The 20,041-nt window shown below is 41.1% G+C and overlaps 1 protein-coding gene across 9 annotated transcripts in view; it reads left to right on the top strand.

The window, feature by feature from the left end:
- Positions 1–20,041, top strand: part of smarca4a (SWI/SNF related BAF chromatin remodeling complex subunit ATPase 4a) — a 110,924-nt gene that overhangs the window by 79,648 nt on the left and 11,235 nt on the right. For 4 of the 9 annotated variants that reach the window (XM_087983415.1, XM_087983411.1, XM_087983418.1 and 1 more), the window contains 7 exons: positions 1,434–1,597; positions 6,722–6,949; positions 13,041–13,085; positions 16,339–16,416; positions 17,542–17,760; positions 18,343–18,596; positions 19,524–19,632. In XM_087983415.1, coding sequence (XP_087839541.1) covers positions 1,434–1,597; positions 6,722–6,949; positions 13,041–13,085; positions 16,339–16,416; positions 17,542–17,760; positions 18,343–18,596; positions 19,524–19,632 — 1,097 coding nt within the window. The remainder of the gene's footprint in view (positions 1–1,433; positions 1,598–6,721; positions 6,950–13,040; positions 13,086–16,338; positions 16,417–17,541; positions 17,761–18,342; positions 18,597–19,523; positions 19,633–20,041) is intronic. The other 5 variants (XM_087983417.1, XM_087983414.1, XM_087983416.1 and 2 more) reach the window with 3 other exon arrangements.

The following is a 20,041-nucleotide window of genomic DNA, read 5'->3' as shown; positions in this document are numbered from 1 at the left end:
GGGCCAGAAACTTTCTGCCTACCTTGTTACAGTTATGAAAAATACCAGTAGAGTGAGCTGTTGTACTTCTCCATATTGAAGTCTGGAGCTGAGAAATTCTCAGCTGTCAGAAAACTAGCAGGGTGGGAATTTCATATGCCCTGACTGAGACCCTGTCCCAAATCTGGGGAAAGCAGGGAATTCAATTACGTAACAGAGTGGACATGATTCTACTGGGCCCCTGGCACCTTATGCATATACTGAGATCCTAGGGCAGCACCTTGCCACACAGGGAGGGTGAAGTGAAAGGGTTATGGGTGGAACACAATGAACCCAATTTAGCCCGAGTACCCATAGGCAGAGGTCTTGACTTTGCGGGTGATCTATCATCAACTGCTTCCCTATCCAAAATTTGTATCAATTTTTATACTTTTCCATTTTATTTGGACAGATGCCAGGTAGCACTGCTAAATTTATGGGGAAACTAGAACCTGCTTCCAGATATGATATCTGAACAGAAGGTAGCTTGTTAGAACATGCTCCCACCTCACTCTCTTTCCCTTTCCTTGCTCCCTACTCTCTGAAAAAAGCATGTGATGTAACCTTCAGGAATACCTCTGGAAAGAGTTGGCGACCTTTATCCCCATACAGAATCCTGACTGATGATTCTCCTAGTTTGGTAGGTGACTTTGAATGGCTTTCAATCTCAGCAATACTGTATCAAAGGAGGTTGGGACAAATTAGATGATCTTCCAGCTGAGGCTAATGTCCTATTTTTCAGCGGGACCTTCCATTATCTGGCACAAACATACTGAACTGAATGACCTCCCATAATGCAGCTACATTCTGGGATTCCTTCTCTGCTGGTTATGGAATAGATCTGCCACCAGATGGAGCTGTCTGATAGCTATATTGGAGATCACTCACTATCCAACTGCTGATCCTGCTTTTGTTCATTCTCAGGATGTAGGCGTCACCAGTGAGAATGGCTTTTATTGCCCATCTCTGTTTACCCTGAAAGGATGGCAGTGGAGTTTCTTGAAATCAGAGGGCAGTTATGAATTTGCTACATACTGAACTAGACTGGATAAGAATGATAGGTTTCTTCCCAAAGTTTCATGGTTACTTTTACTGATGCCGTTCCTTTGCTGACATTGCTGAGATGGTATTTGAACTGGGTGTTCTCTGGATTAGTAGTCGTATAACCATAATTTCACCAATTCTGAGATATCATCACACTGAATGAATATGATTGTGGTCACTAGAGATTTTTTTTAATGGTTTACCTTTGTCCCCTTTTCCCCATTGTCTCCACACTACCAAGTATTCTAAGGATAGTATTTTCAGTCAGGAACATGATGTTGGCATGCAATGATTATCCAGGATGGTGGTGGGGACAGACATTAAGTTCTGTCGAATGTGCTATCTAACAACCTGTTCTCACCCTCTTTAAGGGACCACCAAATCTGAGGACCGTGGGATGCTGCTGAAGACTTTCAATGAGCCCAACTCCCATTACTTTATCTTCCTGCTCAGCACTCGGGCTGGAGGTCTAGGCCTCAACCTTCAGGCTGCAGACACTGTTGTCATTTTTGACAGTGACTGGAATCCTCACCAAGTGAGTATTGCAGTTATCCAATGCACAAATCCCTTTGTCAAAAGGTGTAAAGGTGAACACTTTGCAACCAAGTTATCAGGTCAGTGTAATGGAAACATGAAAGAACAAAAAGGAAAGTACACTTCAGTGTTTAGAAGAGGAGTAATTAAACAACAAAAGAAATGGTGATGAAAGCAAAACTGGGTACTCATGGCCAAAGTAACAAAACAAGACGGGTCTAGAGGTGGTGAAGATTACAAATGCAGAATCTCCACCAGACCCTGAAAAATGTGAGCAGTGTTTATAATTGAAATTGTTGAACTTGGTATTGATTCCAGAATGTTACAAACCGCCAAACAGTGTAGGAAGACAGAGTGGGGTGGAGAATTTAAATGACAAGTGACAGGAAGCTCAGGCTCCTGCTTACAAACTGAACAGAAGTGTTCGACAAAGTGATTACCCAATCTGTTTGGTTTCCACTGCACAGAAGAAACCACACAATGATCAGCAAATCCAGCACACAAAGTTTGGTCTGTGTTTCTCTGTAGAGGTAGGTTTCTAGTGTCCTTGATCTGTGGCCATGGAATTGGACTGCTTCTCGCTCTTCTAGCAAGCTGTTCATTCAGCAGTCAGCAGAATAATTCTGTAAATTCTACCTGCTGGGTGTTGTACTTACAGATTGTCTGTGAAACCAGAACTCAAGTGCCAAGTCTGCAGGTGGAAGTGACTATTCACTGAAAGTTTCACAGCAACACTTCCACAGATGTCAATTTCTATAATTACAGCCATCAGAAATTAGCCCCCCAAAAATTAACTCTTTATTGTCTTGTTTTAGAACTTTAGATTACTGTCGCAGACAATCACCATCCAGAATCTCAAAGCACTTGTAATTAATAATATCCTTCGTTATTTGACAGCAAATTATTGAGCAGACTGGGAATTTGGCAGAGCAATAGGAGTCAGAGAATAAGGCTAACACAGGTAACTGGCATGATGTAACTCATGGTGTGCCACAAGTTCCTGAGTTGAGGCCTAAATATTTTGCCATATTTATTAATGTCTTTGATGATAAGGTAGAAAATTGCATTTCCTAGTTTGTCAATGACATAAAGCGTCTTGAAAGCAGTATAATTGGAAGTACAAAATTAAAAAGAGATGTTGAAAGATGAAGTGACTGGACAAAACTGATAGATACATTTCAGTGTAGACAAATGCAAGATCGTCCACGTTGGACCTAAAACGAATAGAACAGAATACTTTCTAAATGATGAAAATCTAGAATTAACAGCGATCCAATGACACTTAGCGACCTGATACAGAGATCATTAAAAGATCATTAATGGTCCTGGTCTTAATATTCCAAAGAACTACATCATGTTTACCTGCTAGATCACATCTGGAATGCATTGAGCAATCTGGACATCAAAAGAATAGGAAGGATATATTGGCCTTGGAAGAAATACTGCATTGATTTATCAGTACATCGGGTTAAATTGTAAGGAGAAGTTACATAACCCATTGTTGTATTTCCTGGAATTTATTACTTTAAGGAGTGATTAAGACAAATTTTCCAAGATAATAAGGTGAACTGACAGGATAGATGGACAGAAACTCTTTCTACTAGTGGAAAGTCCACAGATAGGAGCATGGTTAAAAAAAAACATAGAGCCAAATGTTTGAGCTGTGAAACTAGAAAACAATTCTACACTCAAAGAGAGATAGGAGGTTGGAATTCTCTTTCTCAATGGAGTTGTTGAGCTGAGAGTGACAACCGTAGACATTAAGGTAGCATTTGACTGATTATGGGATCAGGAATCCTAGTAGAACTATAGTTAATGGAATTCGGGGGAAATTGTTCACTGGTTGGAGTTATATCTAGCACAGAGGAAGGTGATTGTTGTTTTAGGAGATCATTCACCTCAGTCCCAGGACATCATTGTAGGAGTTTCTCATGAATGTCCTAGGTCCACCAGCTTCAACTGGTTCATCAATGACATTTCCTCCATCATATGGTCAGATATGGGAATATTCACTGATGATTGCACAATGCTCAGATATCCTTAAGACACTGAAGCAGTCCTGACCACATGCGGAAAGAACTGGACAGCATCTAAGACTTGGGCTGATAAATGGGAAGGAACGTTTGCACCACACGAGTGCCAGGCAATGACTCCAACAAGACAGAATGTTACCATTGCCCCCTGACGTTCAACGGCATTACCAGTGCTGAATCTCCCACTGTCAATGTTCTGGGGGTTACTATTTACCAGAAACTAAACTGAACCAGCCTTACAAATTATGTGGTTACAAGAGTACGTCAGAGATAAGGAATTCTATTGTGGGTAGCTCACCTGTCTCACCAATGCCTGTCCACCACTTAGAAGGCACAAACAAGGAGTGTAATCAAATACTCTCCACTTGCATAATGTCACTGTAATGGGTACAACTCTGATAAGATTCAAGAAACTCAACATTATCCAGAAAAAAAAAGCCTGTTCAACTGACACCCCATTCAACATAATGAACATTCAGTCCCTTTACCACCAATGCACAGTGGCAGTAGTGTGTACCATCTACAAGATGCACTACAGCCTCTTACCTAGGCTCCTTTGATAGCACCTTGCAAAGTCACAACCTCCTACTGCCTAAAAGAACAAGGACAGCAGATACATGGGAACCCCACAATCTGCAAGTTCTCTTTAAAGCTGTACATCACCCTGACTTGGAACAATATCACTTATCCTTTCACTGTCAATGGACCAAAACCCTGGAAATCCCCTTCTAGCAACATTGCAGATTGATCTATACTCCAATGACTACATCAGTTTCAGCAAACGGCTCACCACCATCTTCTCAAGAGCAGTTACAAATAGGCAATAAATGCTGGCCTAAACAGCAATACTCCTATCCCTCGAACAAAGAAAAAAAGTTAAATTCTTAACTTTAAATCTGAAAGTCAAGAGATATTTTGCTAACCAAAGGTATTAAGGATATGGGGTGATGGTGTGTGTATGAAGCTAGGTTACAGATTAGCATAATCTCATGGAACAAATACATGGATAGGAAAGGTTTAGAAGGATATGGACCAAGTGCAGGGAAATGGGATTAGCATGGATGGACATTTCGGCTGCAATGGATAGTTTGGACTGAAGGGCCTGTCTCCATGCTGTAGGACTCTGACTCTGGCAGAACACGCTTGAGGGACAAAAGGCTTCTTTCTGTTCATATGTTCCAGGCTCATCAGCTGGCAAGCAACCTACTCACGCTTGGATTGGTAGGGACATCACATTTTGCTAACACACATGTGTTCTCTCTCTCTTTCACTCACACTCACACTCTCTCTCTCTCTCTCTCACACACACACACACACACACGATACACACACACGTTTCTCAGGTGGGTGGTTGTGAAGTGATCCCTATAATTGTAAGAGTCACCAGGCTCGAAGCAACTTGAGGACCAACCACAGCAAACTGCTGTCCAAGTGAGGATTTGACAGGTGTGTGCAATGCAGCATTCATCACCCATTCCTGCAGTGCACAGGGAAGAGTTTGGATCATTGATTGTGACTCGCCTTACACCTGAATAAGCTACTTCACCAGGCATGAAGGATTGTTGTAATCTGGACTGGGTTATGCTTGGTAGATTGCCTTTCCTGAGAAGCATAACTGAATCATGTTTGTTACTACAATAATCCAGGAAGTTGCATCTTGTTGGTAACAGCCTACTGTGCAGATTTATTGCATCCAGTTCCCCAGTGGGATTTGAACTGATCAACTCTGGATTGTTAAGATGGCAATAAAAGTGGCAAAGTAGCGAACACACCTGCTAATTTGCTATTAAATCCCATGGGCTAAGATCCAATTGTTTCTATCAGACACAGGAAACACCCCTGGTTGGAGGGAGAGTGATAATTGTAAATTATATCTATAGGGAATAGAAAAGAAGCTTTATCAGTTGCCTAATGTGTTACCCTATGGCAATTGAGTAAGGACCCAACAGCGTTGCTAATGCTTGCCTTTTAGGTTTACAGTCCAGCTATAAACAGGCAGAAGTAATTAACCCACCTATCTCCCCACCTTTAGCTGTTCATTAACTACTGATAACTTGTCACTTCTCAGTAATTTGCTAAGTGCACTCATTGAGCCTGACCTCTTAATATTCAGTATTAACCTCTTCAAGATCTGGTCTTTGGACTTTATGATGAACATAGTTTAATTTATTCAGTGTAGTAACAGAACATGATACAAACTATAGAAATGGGACGAGGAACTTCTGTTGGTGGGTAGGCTGAAGAAGCTTGGATTGTACTTCTTAGGGAAGAAAAGGCTAGGAGGCGATTTATTAGAGTGTTCAAAATCTGAAGTGTTCTGATAGAGTAAGTAAGGAAACACTGTGTCCATTGGCAGGATCCATAACCAGAGGGCTAAGATTTATAATATAAGAGAGGGAGAAATAAGAAAAAATATTTTTATGTAGTAAGTTGTTGTGATGTAGAAAACACTTTCTGAAAGTGTGGCAAGAATAGTTGCAAAAGTAATTTAAAAAAGCATATTGGAAAGGAAAATACGTGCAAATTGTATAATAAATGAATGATTGTTTTACTGAGCTGGCAGAGATGTGATCGGCCTCCTATGCTGATCTATGATCTCCAGGGAAGCATAAGTATTGCTACTATTAACTCAATGTCCTACAATTAGAGGGGTAGAGAAAGGTAGTTAGGTTACTCATTTCTGATGAGTAAATAATAACTCTGTCGAAGCAACAAGGTGAAAGGATATTGTAAGAAGTCGACACTTCAAGGAGGGAAGAGTCTTCAAGAGTGGAGACTCGTGGGAGAAGGAAGATCCCAGGGTGAGTTGGCATTTTCAGTGTCAGGGCATTGTGGCACATGGTGCATTTGTGGTGAGAAGGTCCTACAGTTTATTCATAATCTCGACCATAATACCAAAAGATCTCCAGGGTAGTCTACTTTATTGCACCTCCCACTAGTCAGTTAAAGAGCAGCAACAATAACCAGGAAGTTGGGGTGCCAGCCCACCTTCTAGCCTGAGAATGAATATGATGTAGAGGGAGGAGCTCATTGATGAAGAAAGAAAATGAAAAGCAGCATTTCTGAGCTCTTCATGTTTGGGTTTGTTTCAGGACTTACAAGCTCAAGATCGTGCTCATCGCATCGGACAGCAAAATGAAGTACGCGTGCTGCGCCTGTGCACTGTGAACAGTGTGGAGGAAAAGATCTTAGCAGCAGCTAAATACAAGCTCAATGTTGACCAGAAGGTCATCCAGGCTGGGATGTTCGATCAGAAATCCTCCAGCCACGAGAGGCGGGCATTTCTTCAGGCTATACTCGAACATGAGGAGCAGGACGAAGTGAGTATAAAATGAAACTCTGCCTAATCTGAGCCACTGTGTAACATCCTGTGTCTTTAAAATGTATACAGACTCACAAGCAACATGTGAATCTAGCATAAAGCATGCAAATATTCCATACAGTGTGCAGATATTCCACATGATGTCTAAATATTCCATATAATGTGATATTGTTTCATACAGAGCCTTGCGCTCTGCTATCGGGCTGTTAGAACATTTTGGGAAACAATGCACAGTGGCAGTTCTGAGTTGAGCTGATGTGATGGGCAGGAAGGAGCTGCTGCAGATGAAGAAGAACTCACACAATGCCTGAGAATAAGCCTAAAAATCTGTATAGCAGATTTGGGAAGATGGGACATTTCTTACTTTGTGAATGTCAAGAATCTTAGCATCATAGCCCCAGCCTGTAATCCTGTTTAATTTGCATTATCTGAATCAAGCATGCAAGCAACTACTTGCTGATTTGCTGATTAAGCAAGTAAGAAAATTCAAGAATAATGTTTAATAGCAACAAAGGCAAGACCATCAGTTGCACTCATGGAATCATAGAAATGTACAGCACAGAAGGAGGCCATTTGGCCTGTTATGCCTGTGCTGGCTCTTTGAAAGAGAGTTGTAATTAATTCTACAACTCTGCTTTTTGCCCATAACTTTCTCAGTCTCAAGTACTTGTCCAGCTCCACTTCAAATGATTTAAGGAATCACCATCCAGCACATTTTCAGATAGAACGTTTGAGATTCCAATATGTATGAAAAGAACTATTTGTCTTCCCTCTAGATCTTTTGCTAATACTTTTAAATCTTTAATTCACTTGTGCTTGATCTACTTGCAGACAAAAAATGTTTTCCTCAAATTTATCAGAGTCTATTCATCATTTTGAAACTCTAAAAATGCTGCATCTTGGCCTTCTCCATTCCAACTCTCTTCACTCTTTCAATTTCCACAAATTTTCGGCCACCCAACCTCCGATCCTAGTTCTCTCTCCTCAGGTACTGTCCCTCTCTTTCTAATCTTATTACCGTTTATTCAAAAAATTAATCCATGGTTCCTCAGTTTTGCAAACCACTGACTCTCTTTGCTCTACAAATTTCTCTCACCTGTATTGATTCCCAAATATATTCATATTTTTCCTGGAACTTCATATTTTAACTTTTTCTATCATGTTTCAACCCAACCACAGTTCCAAAATAACTTTTATCAAAATCATAGATGACGTCCTATTTTATTGTGCCAAAGATAAACTATCCCTCCTCATCCTTCTCATGTGTCCTCAATCTTTGACATGGTTGACCACACCATCCTCCTCCAATGCCTCTTTACTCTTGTCCCACTGAATTTGACTGCATTTTCTCAGTTTCATTCTTACTTATCCAGTTGTAGACAGAGAATCCCTTTTCATTTTCTACATAGTTATCTTTGGTTTCCCCCACCTCCCCCCCCACCCCCTCCACCCCACCACATCAAGGACTGCAGTAGTTCAAAAAGATGGCTCACCAGCACCTTTATCAGAGCTATTAGGGATAGTTAATTAGGGCTGGCCTAGCCAGTGAGGGCGACATCCTATGCATGAAGGAATATTTTTTATAAAGCCTTAAATCCTCTCCTATTTCTTACCTACATGCTTCCATATGGCAGCACCATCCAATAGCAAAGGTTTCACATGTACACTGACAACATCTAGCTCTACCTCATTGCCATCTCTTTCAATTCCTCCTCTGTTATTAAATTATCAGACTGCTTGTTCAGTATCCCATACCAAATGGGCAGAAATTTCTTTCAATTAATTTAGGGAAGACTGAAGCCATTGTCTTGGTTCCTGCTTCAAACAGGAAAAAAAACTAGCTACTGACTCCATCCCTGTCTCTGACAGAACCAAGACTGATTAAACTGTCATATTTGACCCTTCAGTTGAGCTTCCAACCACACATTCTGCCATCATTTCCACATTATTGCATCTCCCAGTATTATTTGTTCCTGGAACATTCATCAATGTATTTGTTACCTTTAGATTTGTCTACTCCAACTCATTGCTGAGCAACATTCTAATTTCTGTAAATTTGATGTCATCTAAAATATCTGCCTGAGTCTGAACGCACACCCAAGTCCCATTCACCTCTGTGCTCACTGTCCTGCAATAATTCACAATCTAGCGGTCTTTTTATTTTAAAATTCATATGATTGTTTTCAAATTCCTTTCCTCCCTATCACTATAATCTCCTCCATCTCCTCAATTGCTTGAGATACGGGCTCTTCTGATACTTTTATATTCCCGATTTTAATTGCTCCAATTTTAATTTGTGGCTGTGCCTTGAGCTGCCTGCCTCTAAGCTCCAGAATTCTCAAGGTACACCTCTCTGCCTTCTACATCACTTTCTATCATTAAGATACTCCTTAAAATCTAGCTCTTTGACCAAGCTTACGGTCGCTTGTCCTAATATCTCCTTACGTGACTCCAATTTTGTTTGACGCTCATGTAAAGCACCTGGGAACTTTTTATTATAATAAAAGAATTACATAACTACAAGTTGTTATTGTCATTGTTGTAGCTGCATGTCTACTCTTTTCAAACTTGTGCTAGTTATAATGTACTCATCAGAATCTTAGCTCAGAATTATAATTCCATTACAGTAAATTCTGACTTTGGGCATGCGTAAATGTTTTGTCTAATCTAGTGGGAGCACCAAGGTGATCAGACATGACCTAGCTGCAGAGACGTTGATACTCACTGAGCTGCAAAGTAACTTAGTGCCATCATAAAAGGAAACCAAGTATTATCTTTGTGAACTTATTATAGGCTACTGTTGTTCACTCTGTGTACTAACCTATATCTCCTTAGCTGGGTAATGGAGTGGTCTTATTATTCATAATTTCTCAATTGGCAATTTAAACAGGAGGCTTAACAGAATCCTCAATGTAGCTGCCAAGGCTATGGTCTGTGATTTACCACCACTGTCCTTGCCACGTTACAGCTGTTTTGTCCTGGATTCTGCTCCAAATCATTATTCAGCAACATCTGCTGGATGTGTATGTGAGTTTGTGTGCTGTCATTCTCCTGTTTGCCCTTCTTTATCTATGGAACCTCTTCCAGCACTACTGTCTGTCTGAGATCTCTGTACTTCTCCAATCCCTCCATCATAGATGGCTGTGCGTAGAGTTCTGCAATTTCTCCCATGAACCTTTCTTTCTCCTCATTTAAGAAGACCTTAGAAACAAACCTCTTTGGCCTAGCTTTGGTCACCTATGCTTATGTTTCATTTTGTAGCTCGGTGTGAACTTGTGTCTGATAAAACTCCTATGATGTGATTGGGATGTTTTACCTGATTAAAGCTGTTATTTAAATGCTGTTGTATTTTTTGTGAATGAATGAGTGTGGGACAGCAAGGGTGGAAATACAGTGAGGCTCAAGTTTGCCTTTGAACCTGCCGACACTCGCAATACAGGCATTCCCATGAAGATTGGTCGCTTGGAAAATAATGGTGGCAGACAGCAGAACAGAAGAACGACATCAGTAATGAAGTAACATAGGAGCAATAGGCTAGGCTAATCAGCTCCTTGAGCTTCTTCTGTTGTTTTACTTAGATCATGGTTGCTTTGTGCCTTAATCGCACCTACTCACCTCAGTTCCATATCCTCAACCCTTATCTGACAAAAGAAAACTATTAAAGTAGAATTTTTCTCTTAATCCCTAGCCTCAACATTGTTGTGGAGGACAGAGTTCCAGATTTCCACTGCACTTTGTGTGAAAAAATGCTTCTTGCAGTTACCACTAAACAGACTAGCTCGAATTTTAGGATTACGTTCCCTTGTTCTGGACTATCCAACCAGTAGAAATAGTTGCTACCCAGTGGGTCAATGTCTTTAATTATCTTCAGACATCTCAATTATATCATTATTTAATCTTCTATGTTTGAGACTGGCTGTCTCAGCAACAAGATCTTTATCAGAGTAACAAAATTGATCTGAAACTTAGGATGGACTTGAGGAACAGTGGGGAGGTTGCTCTGTGGTCTCAAAGCATTATTGTGGATGTTTACCAAGCTCCAGTTGTATTTACTCTATACCTGATCAGTGGCCATGGTCTTTTGGGAAAATGTGGCTGTGTTTCTTCCCTCTTTGGCTGCATAGAGACATCCTCCATCATACCCCGAGAATGTGACAGGAAAGGTCTACATTGTAGATGAAAACAAGCAACAATGAACAGGCTTTGATTTACCGCCACTATCCTTGCCCAGTTACAGCTGTTTATGTCATTTGACAATAGAAATTCTGAACATCAATGGCAGTCAGTTCACAATAATCACTTGTACCTTCTGAACCCAACCTCAAAGCGTTTGATGACTTTGGGCTGAATGTCACAATACACATGAAAAACCAAGGAATGGAAATACAGTGATCTTCTGAAGAATAAAACGTTCTGAGAATGTTTATTTCAGATGAAATGAAGCCTCTGCCTGAATTGCTTAACAAGCAGCCTGCATTTCTAGAGAATAAATCCATAGCATATATAACATGAATGTAATAAAATGTCCCAAGGAGTCAACCACGGTTCATGGATAGCGTTTTCACCTCAGACTCAGAAGGCCACACTTTCGAGATGAATTCCAGTAACTGGAACTCAAAAATCGAGCCAAACATTGTCAGCATCTTGCAAACTTGCAACCTCAGCCACTGAGAATGAGATGGGTGGCAGGTGCTGGAGAACACCACCCATTAAGCAAGTTACCCATTAAGCCATGAGTTTTCCTTACTTGGAAGTATACATCACAGTTTCTACACTGTCACTAGGTCAAAATCCTGGAACTCCTTCATGAACACCACTGTGAGTATGCCTGCACCACATTTCAAGAAGGCAGCTTACCAGCGAGAACAAGTAGAGCTGGGCACTAAATTTGGCCTTGGTCTAACCAGCCACAATCCTGTTCAATGACGGGATGAAGAAGACCACTCATGAGTTCAGCACTTTAGGAGGCCCCCATTTTCCCCTTTATAAATAATTCCATGCCATAATTTTGAACCAATGTCGTTAAAATAGATTAACTTGCTATTACTGTTTGTAGGATCTTACTGCGTGCAAGTTGGCTACCATATTTCTGAAATTAAAACAGTAGCTATGCTTCAAAAGTGGCTGTAAAGCTCTTTAAGGTGTCCTGAGTTAATAAAAGATGCTATATAAATGCAAGCTCTTTCTTAAGGTGCGTAATCAGACAAAAACACTGGCAATGAGTCAAAAGAGCATTAGAACAGTTGGACAAATGCTTGGTCAAAGTTACCATCTTTCGCTTCAACCCTGCTGCATATTTAGAGCATTTTCTGCTTTTATCTCATAAACTCAAAGATGATCCATTTCATTCATATAAAACAGATGACCCTTCACTGTCAAAAGGACCAAACTCCCTCTTCATCATTCAACTGCATCTCCAGCAGGTGTTTCCTAATCAAATGCTGGGACAAGAACCTCTATTAAGGAGATGCTGGAACATGATCCTGAAAATATTGAGGGTACAGTAACATAGTGGGTTATCTTACTGTACTAGGAATCCAGGGTTCTGGTTTAATGATCTAGAGACATTAGTCCAAATCCCACCAACACAGTTGGGGAATTTAAATGTAGTTCAAATTTTGAGACGGAATTCAACCATAATGCTGACTATTAAACTCCTAAATATCATAAGAACCCATCACATTCACTATTGTCTTTTAGGGAAGGAAATCATCTTTAACCAGTCTAGCCTACGTATGGCTCCACACCTACAGTAATGTAATTGGCTGTCAATAACCTTCTGAATTGCTCTATCAAGCTATTCAGCAGTATTCAAAAAGGTGGTTCACAACCCCTTTCTCAAACAAATTTAGAGATGAGCAATAAATTATCGCCTTGCCAGTAACTACCACATGCGGTGAATAAATTTTTAAAAACTGCCTCCTCCTTGACCAGAAGTTACCACAGAATTCCACTGGCCTTGTCTATAGCTGGGGTGACTTCTAGTAAAAAAACATTTTTTTGTCTCAACTTTTCCATGTAATCAGTGGTGACTAATAAATGAAGTAATGGGATATTTGTTTGTTGTTTTTCTTCCCCAATTAACATAGTCTGAGGTTGTGGCAGCGGAGGTGAAAGGATCGGAAGGACATACTGTAAGTAGACTAGTTTGTAGTCCGACCTGCATCTGCGCATCATCTTATTCTCAGGCTGTGCCGGAGGGCTCCTCTTGTTTCAGGTCTTTGGCAAAATGTTGCTAAACTTTATGCACACATCATGTTATAAAAGAGCAGGAACAACATCAAGTGTTTTCTGCAGATGTGAACACTTTTGCCAAAAGATTTTTCACACGTGTTGGTTGAGAGACAGTGGAGCCTCCTGTCACAGAGGGGGCCTGTTTACTTATTAATTTACATTTATTTTTGGATTTAAGTTGGGAAAACTGCAGAAATTCTGCACATCCCACATTCACCAACCTTTCCTTACTCAAGAAAAAGAAGATTTTAAAGAGTAGGGGAGATGAGGAGACTTTTTTTTTAAACACAGTGAGTTGTTAAAATCTGGAATGTGCTGCCTGAAAAGGTGGTGGAAACAGATTCAGTGGTAACTTGCAAAAGGAAATTTGATACATACCTTGAAACGGTCAAAGTATTGCAAGGTTCTGGGGAAAGAGCAGGAGTGTAGGACCAATTGGATTTAAGAATATAAGAAATAGGAACAGGAGTAGGCCATTTGGCTCCCCAGGCCTGCTCACTGTTCAACATAATTATAGCTGATCTTCTAGCTCAGCTACACCTTCCCGCACTATCCCCATATCCCTTGACTCCCTAGTATCCAAAAGTCTCTCAATTTTTGACTTAAATGTACTTGATGATTGAGCTCTTTGGTAGAGAACTGAAATAATCCACAACCCTTTGGGTTAAGAAATTTCTCCTCATCTCAGTCCTAAGTAGCTAACTTCTTATCCTGAGACTGTGACCCATAGATGTGAATACCAGCCCAGGGAAACATTTTCCTAATAATTATCTTGTCAATCCCCTTAAGCATTTTATATGTTTCAATAGATTCACATCTCATTCTTCTGAACTCTAGGGACCATAACCTTTCTACTCAATCTCTTCACATTAGACAACCCCCTCATCCCAGGAATTAGTTTAATAAACCTTTGGTGCACTTCCTCAAAGGCAAGTACATTCTTCCTTTGGTAAAGAAATCAAACTGCACACTGTTCTCCAGGTGTGGTCTTACCACTGCCCTATATAATTACAAGAAGACTTCTTTACTCTAACACTCCAATCCCTTTGTAATAAAGGCTAGCTTTCTTGGTTGACTGTTGAACATGAGCTAGCACAAGCATGATGAGCTGAATAGACTCCTTCTGTGCTGTAAGAGTCTAAGAAAACTTCATGTTTTTGATTCAGGCTGACCTCTACTGAACTATTAGAAATTAGGCCAACAACTTCCAGTGGGAGTGTTCCTGGTATTTGGTGTAAGAGGTGGAAATTTGCCTTCATGGACAGGGAGACAATCCCACCTCCTCTCTTGTACCTTGCCAGCAGAGGCCTTTTCTGTCAGCTCTGGAAATGGTTGCGGGATAAGCTGGCAGAAGTGATAACGGATAATATATAATTAAAGAAACAAAGAGAGGTTGTTTAAGAGCATGCAGTGATGCAGAATGGAATTGGTGGCCTTGCTGGGAGGCAGATGTTTCACAGGAGATGATTAGATATGGTTCCTTGTCCGCAACACATTTACACTATGAAATCACTAAACCCCTGCCTGTGGTCTCATGCTATTAATTAGCCACACACTTGTAATGAAATCTTTCAAGGACAGGACCTTGGGCATCAGCTGCCTGTTGCAACTGATGGTAGCATTCTTGTTTCTCTGAAGTGAGCATGTTCCCAGACAAGGTCTCAGTCCCCTCCTGCCTCCTCAACCATCTCATCTCCAAAATAGGTGTGGGAATAATGGCAAGAAATTGCAGGGCAGAGAAAAGATACCAAAAAACATTGTTTCTTTTCCTTTTTATATTTGATCCTTTGCTTTATTACTGCATGCCAAATGTTTCTTTGCTTTAAGTGATGTTTTGGAATAAAAGAAAATAAACATACTTAAGGAGTACACCCCACCCTCATTATAAAGTTCCCAGTTATAATGCCATCCTTGTCGCACACCGCACCCTCATATAAGTCTGTTAATTATAACCCTCTCTATCAGACACTCTTAGTAAAAGGCTCCCAACTCATAATCCTCTCATTGTTTCTCACCCCATCCTCAGTACAAGGCTTTCAGTTTTAACCTGCTTTGTTGCATACCTCATTCTCCATATAAACCTCTTTGTTGTAGCCCTTACAGTTACACACCCCATTTTCAATTCAAGCTATCAGTTTTATAAAGATGTTGTGATAAGTTGTGTTAAGACACTGAGTTGCAGTTCCTTATAATGGTTGGAATGTTTTCCCTAAAATTGTCAATAGTGTAATTTGAAAGCTCAATGTGCCATTTGTAAAGCTGACTGTACCTTAATGTGACCAAAAGTGAGAATCAGAAATCAACCTTGTGTGGAATGTGTGCCTTGTGATACCAGCTTCATGTCAATGTCACAGTCACAGTTTGTTAAGCATCTGTTTTGCATGGTGCCATGTTGCCCTCTTTCATATATGAACCACAATATCAGGGTGAGAAGATGAGGGTTTGCTTTATTTTTTTAATCTGTAACCTTCTGTATTTTACGGAATTGAGTCTCCAAGAGACTGCATGAGTGAGTGCAAGCATTTCCACCACTGGTTGGTTGTAAGGTCACAATCATAAGCATTGAATGCCTTTGATTTATTGATTAGATATTTGGTTTGTCCTGCCTGTCATTGAATTCAGAATCTCATAGTGATTAGCCACTTGAACCAGATTGCAGTTGGCACTGACGTCTAGTTTATAGCCCGTTGCTTGGAATGGTAACTTTGGTTACTCACAAAGTCTGATTAAATATGCTGTGTCCATTTTTTTAAAATGGAAAGAATTTGGATTCAATTGGTGACATGCCAGTTTTAGTTATTCCCTTTTCTTACTTTGTCCCTTGTACGTATTATGCACTGTATCTTGATGGTTGGTGTTTGACAGCCTGATGCTTCTCACTGAACCAAATGGCTCAATCTTGACTCTGCATCACCTGTCAGCAGGCAGACCAAATCTTGGGACTCACAATGGGATGTGGGCTATCAAGCTCTCAACCTGTATTTGAAAATTCTCTGGTTTGTGCATTGTACTTCCCTCCCCTTCTCAAGAACAACAAGAGTTAAACACAGAACCACTTAGAATATTCATGTTGCAGAGAGAATTTGTTGGATTGTACCTCAGCCCATTGAATCCACCATCGCAACATTTAACCTGCTATCTGTTTGCTTATAGGAAGAAGATGAAGTTCCCGATGATGAGACAGTGAATCAAATGATAGCCAGACACGAAGAGGAATTCGACCTCTTCATGGTATGTCGTGACAAAAACACAAGCAATACGTTTTCTACTTAAAACTGCAACATTGTCTTTTTACCCTGATTTCTTTCTACTCTCCTATACTGTAGACCCTGACTCCTGTTGATTTACAGTTTCCAATGGCCTTTAAGCCCTCCAGATTATTAGATTAAGTAGTCTTGCCTCATGTATGAACCTAGTCAGTGTTAGCCACGTATTCAACTTTGGAATTCGTAATAGCTGGCCCAATATGTGTCAGGCCAATGTTGACAGATGAACTTTCAATCGTGATCTTCTGAGTAGTGATGTAAGAACCCTATATGTTTTATTCCCCACCACCCAAATCCAGGGTATTGAGCCCTATACAAACTGAAATGAATTGACTCTGTACAGAAGCTAGGACCTTTAGATCCACATGGTTTGGTCGTTTAGTAGTTTCTGTCGTTACCTGCCGGAGCACAAGGTAATGTCACCGTGGCTCAGGAGTAGCATTCTCATCTCTAAATCAGAGACTCAGTGAGTTCAAGTCCCAGTCCATAAAACAGAGTCCAAAAATCTTGGCTAATATTTCTGTGCAGTACACAGGAAGTGCTGCACTATTGGAGGCCCTGCTGAGCCATTAAACCGAGAACCTCTCAGATGAGCGTTAAAAGTCCCAAGGCAACATTCAAAGAATAACAGGAGGGAGTACTTTCCAATGTGTTGGGGCAATAGTTAAACCTTAAACAGCAAAATTAAAATAGATGATTTCATTGTTAGCACGAATAATGCTTGTGGGAGCTTGCTTTGTGCAACTTATAAGTATTTCATTGGCTGCAAAGAGCTTTGAGACTTCTCAAGCTTGTGAAGGGCATTTTAAAGTAGATGTTCATTCAATCTTTTGTTGGGAAGGTGTGACTTTTTTCTTCAACATGGGAGCCCTCATGCTGGATCACAGTCTTAGCAGATGTCCCTCAGCAGCAGGAGAAATCCTAAAGGAATGGGAGCTGGGTCACTGAGTTTAGTGGTCCTGCTGGAGTGTCAGGCAGACCAATGTGTGATTCAGCAGCACTGGAGGTCCCATTCAGCTGTAAACTCAAAAGACAAAGGGAATGTAAGCATAGAAGACCCTTCAAGTTATCTCTCTCTCGCTCGATTTAGCGGATGGATTTGGACCGTCGTCGCGAAGAGGCCAGAAACCCAAAGCGGAAACCACGGTTAATGGAGGAAGATGAACTTCCAAACTGGATCTTGAAAGATGATGCTGAGGTGGAAAGGCTGACATGTGAGGAGGAAGAGGAGAAAATGTTTGGCCGAGGCTCGCGGCAGCGCAAGGAGGTGGACTACAGCGACTCTTTAACCGAGAAACAGTGGCTCAAGGTAGGAGTGTGAGTGCGTGGGAATGCAGCCCAATCATTGGGTGTTTTTACACATAAACAACACAGGCTGAATATAGCACCATCTCCCAGGGAATAAATCCCTCCAAGCAGCTTTTTAAAATTCTTGCATAGACTGTGGCAAGGCCAGTATTTTCTGTCTATGCTGATTGCCCTTGAACTGACTGGCTTGCTCAGCCATTTCAAAGATCAGTTAACCCCATTACTGTGGGTCTGGAGTCACATGTAGGCCAGACAAGATAAGTTCAGCCAACTTCCTCTGGACCAGAAGACCTGGGTTCAAGTCCCACCTGTGCTGGAATGTCACACAACATGTCCAAATAAGCTAATTCAATATATTTATTTAGTCACAGAAGTATTTGGTGGTTATGTTTAATGACATCAGGCAGGAATGAGTGAACAACTGTGCCTATTGTTGAATTCCATATTAGAAACAGCCCTTCTGGAATTCCCTCATCTACCCCATCATACCAGGATTGCACGTACACCTACATACCACAGGTTGACTGGCTGAGTAAAGTACCAAAAAGGATGGGTTTCATTGTGATTCTTTCTCTCCCAACAGGCCATAGAAGAGGGCAACCTTGAGGAGATTGAAGAAGAGGTTCGTCAGAAAAAAGCCCGCAAACGAAAGAGAGATGTCGACCCACCGTTGGTCATGGCAACCACGAGCACGCGTAGCAGCCGGGACAAGGATGATGATGAAAAGAAGAAAAAAAAGCGTGGGCGGCCACCAGCAGAAAAATTATCACCAAACCCCCCAAACCTCACCAAAAAAATGAAGAAAACTGTAGATGCAGTGATCAAGTACAAGGACAGGTTAGTGAAAGGATTACTAAGGGTTAGTGAGAGGTCTGCTTGGAAAATGTAAGATGGTCACTGGGTCAAAATCCTGAAACTCATTACTGACAGCACTGTTGGTGTATCTCCACCCCAATGAATGCAACATTTCAAGAAAGCAGCTCACCACCACTATTGCAATGGTAATTTAGAAATGGACATCAAATGCTGACCAGTGATGTCTACATCCCATGAATTAATATGAAAAATGGACCGAGCAAGTGAGATCAAGGAGACTGTTGCCTCTTCTACCTCCTTAGCCAAGGTAGCACTAAGGTCATAGTGCAGGCAGTATACCAACAGTTGTCCTGGGTTAGTTGCAAGTGATATAGTGATGTAGCTTGGGAACTGCTACTCTGTACAGCTCAGTACCACACCGTTTATCATTCTAGAATACACAGGTTCAAGATAATTCACAAAAGAACCAGTAGTAAACTAAGCCGATTTATTAGCAGCATGTTATCATGGCCTAGAAAGTGCTGGAAACAAATTCAGCAATAATTTTCAAAAGAGAGTCAAATAAATATTTGAATGGCAGAAGATTGCACGATTATGGGGAAACAAAAAGGGGAATTGGATTAACTGGATACCTTTCAAAGACCTGGCACAGGCACGATGGATTGAATGTCCTCTCTAAATGCTGCAGAATGCTATGATTCTATTTTGCATCATACCTTCTCAAAGCTGATGATCAAGATTCTGAAATCTGCACGTCGTAGAGATATTAAAACAAGAGTCAGCTTGTTAACTGCTAAAAGCTGGTTAGCTTGTGTTTTATTTAGGGTGAAATGGCAGTGTTATGCTCCTAAGATTATGTCGCATCAGCAACAACAGCAGTGTATATCTCACACATTACTCCTTCTGTGCCGTGAACAACTGGTAATCGACATTTTTTTTGTTTTAAAGCAGTACTGGCCGACAGCTCAGTGAAGTCTTCATTCAACTTCCATCACGCAAGGAGCTTCCAGAGTACTATGAACTCATCCGCAAACCCGTCGACTTCCGGAAGATAAAGGTACACTTGCTCCTGTGTGACTACTTGCATAGCAGTACTGTGTCAAGAGAATTTAAACATTTGCAAGGAGTATAATGGTAGTGTCACTGATCTAATAATCCAGAGGAGAAAGTGAGGTCTGCAGATGCTGGAGATCAGAGCTGGAAATGTGTTGCTGGAAAAGCGCAGCAGGTCAGGCAGCATCCAGGGAACAGGAGAATCGACGTTTCGGGCATAAGCCCTTCTTCAGGAATGAGGAATGGGGGATGGAGGTGTACAGGGACTGGATGTCCATGGTGAAAATAAGGCGTTGGGGACCGGGGAAGCGAAAATCATGGAGCAGGTGGAGGGCATGGGTGGTGTCCCGAACGTAGGTGGGGAGTTCTTGGACTAAGGGGGACAGGACGGTGTCAAGGTACGCGGAGATGAG

The sequence above is a fragment of the Chiloscyllium plagiosum genome, unplaced genomic scaffold, assembly GCF_037043375.1.
Source record: "Chiloscyllium plagiosum isolate Xiang-an unplaced genomic scaffold, Cpla_swu_hap1 HiC_scaffold_45, whole genome shotgun sequence".
NCBI classification, from domain to species: Eukaryota; Metazoa; Chordata; class Chondrichthyes; order Orectolobiformes; family Hemiscylliidae; genus Chiloscyllium; species Chiloscyllium plagiosum.
This window is presented reverse-complemented; position numbering and strand designations above follow the sequence as displayed.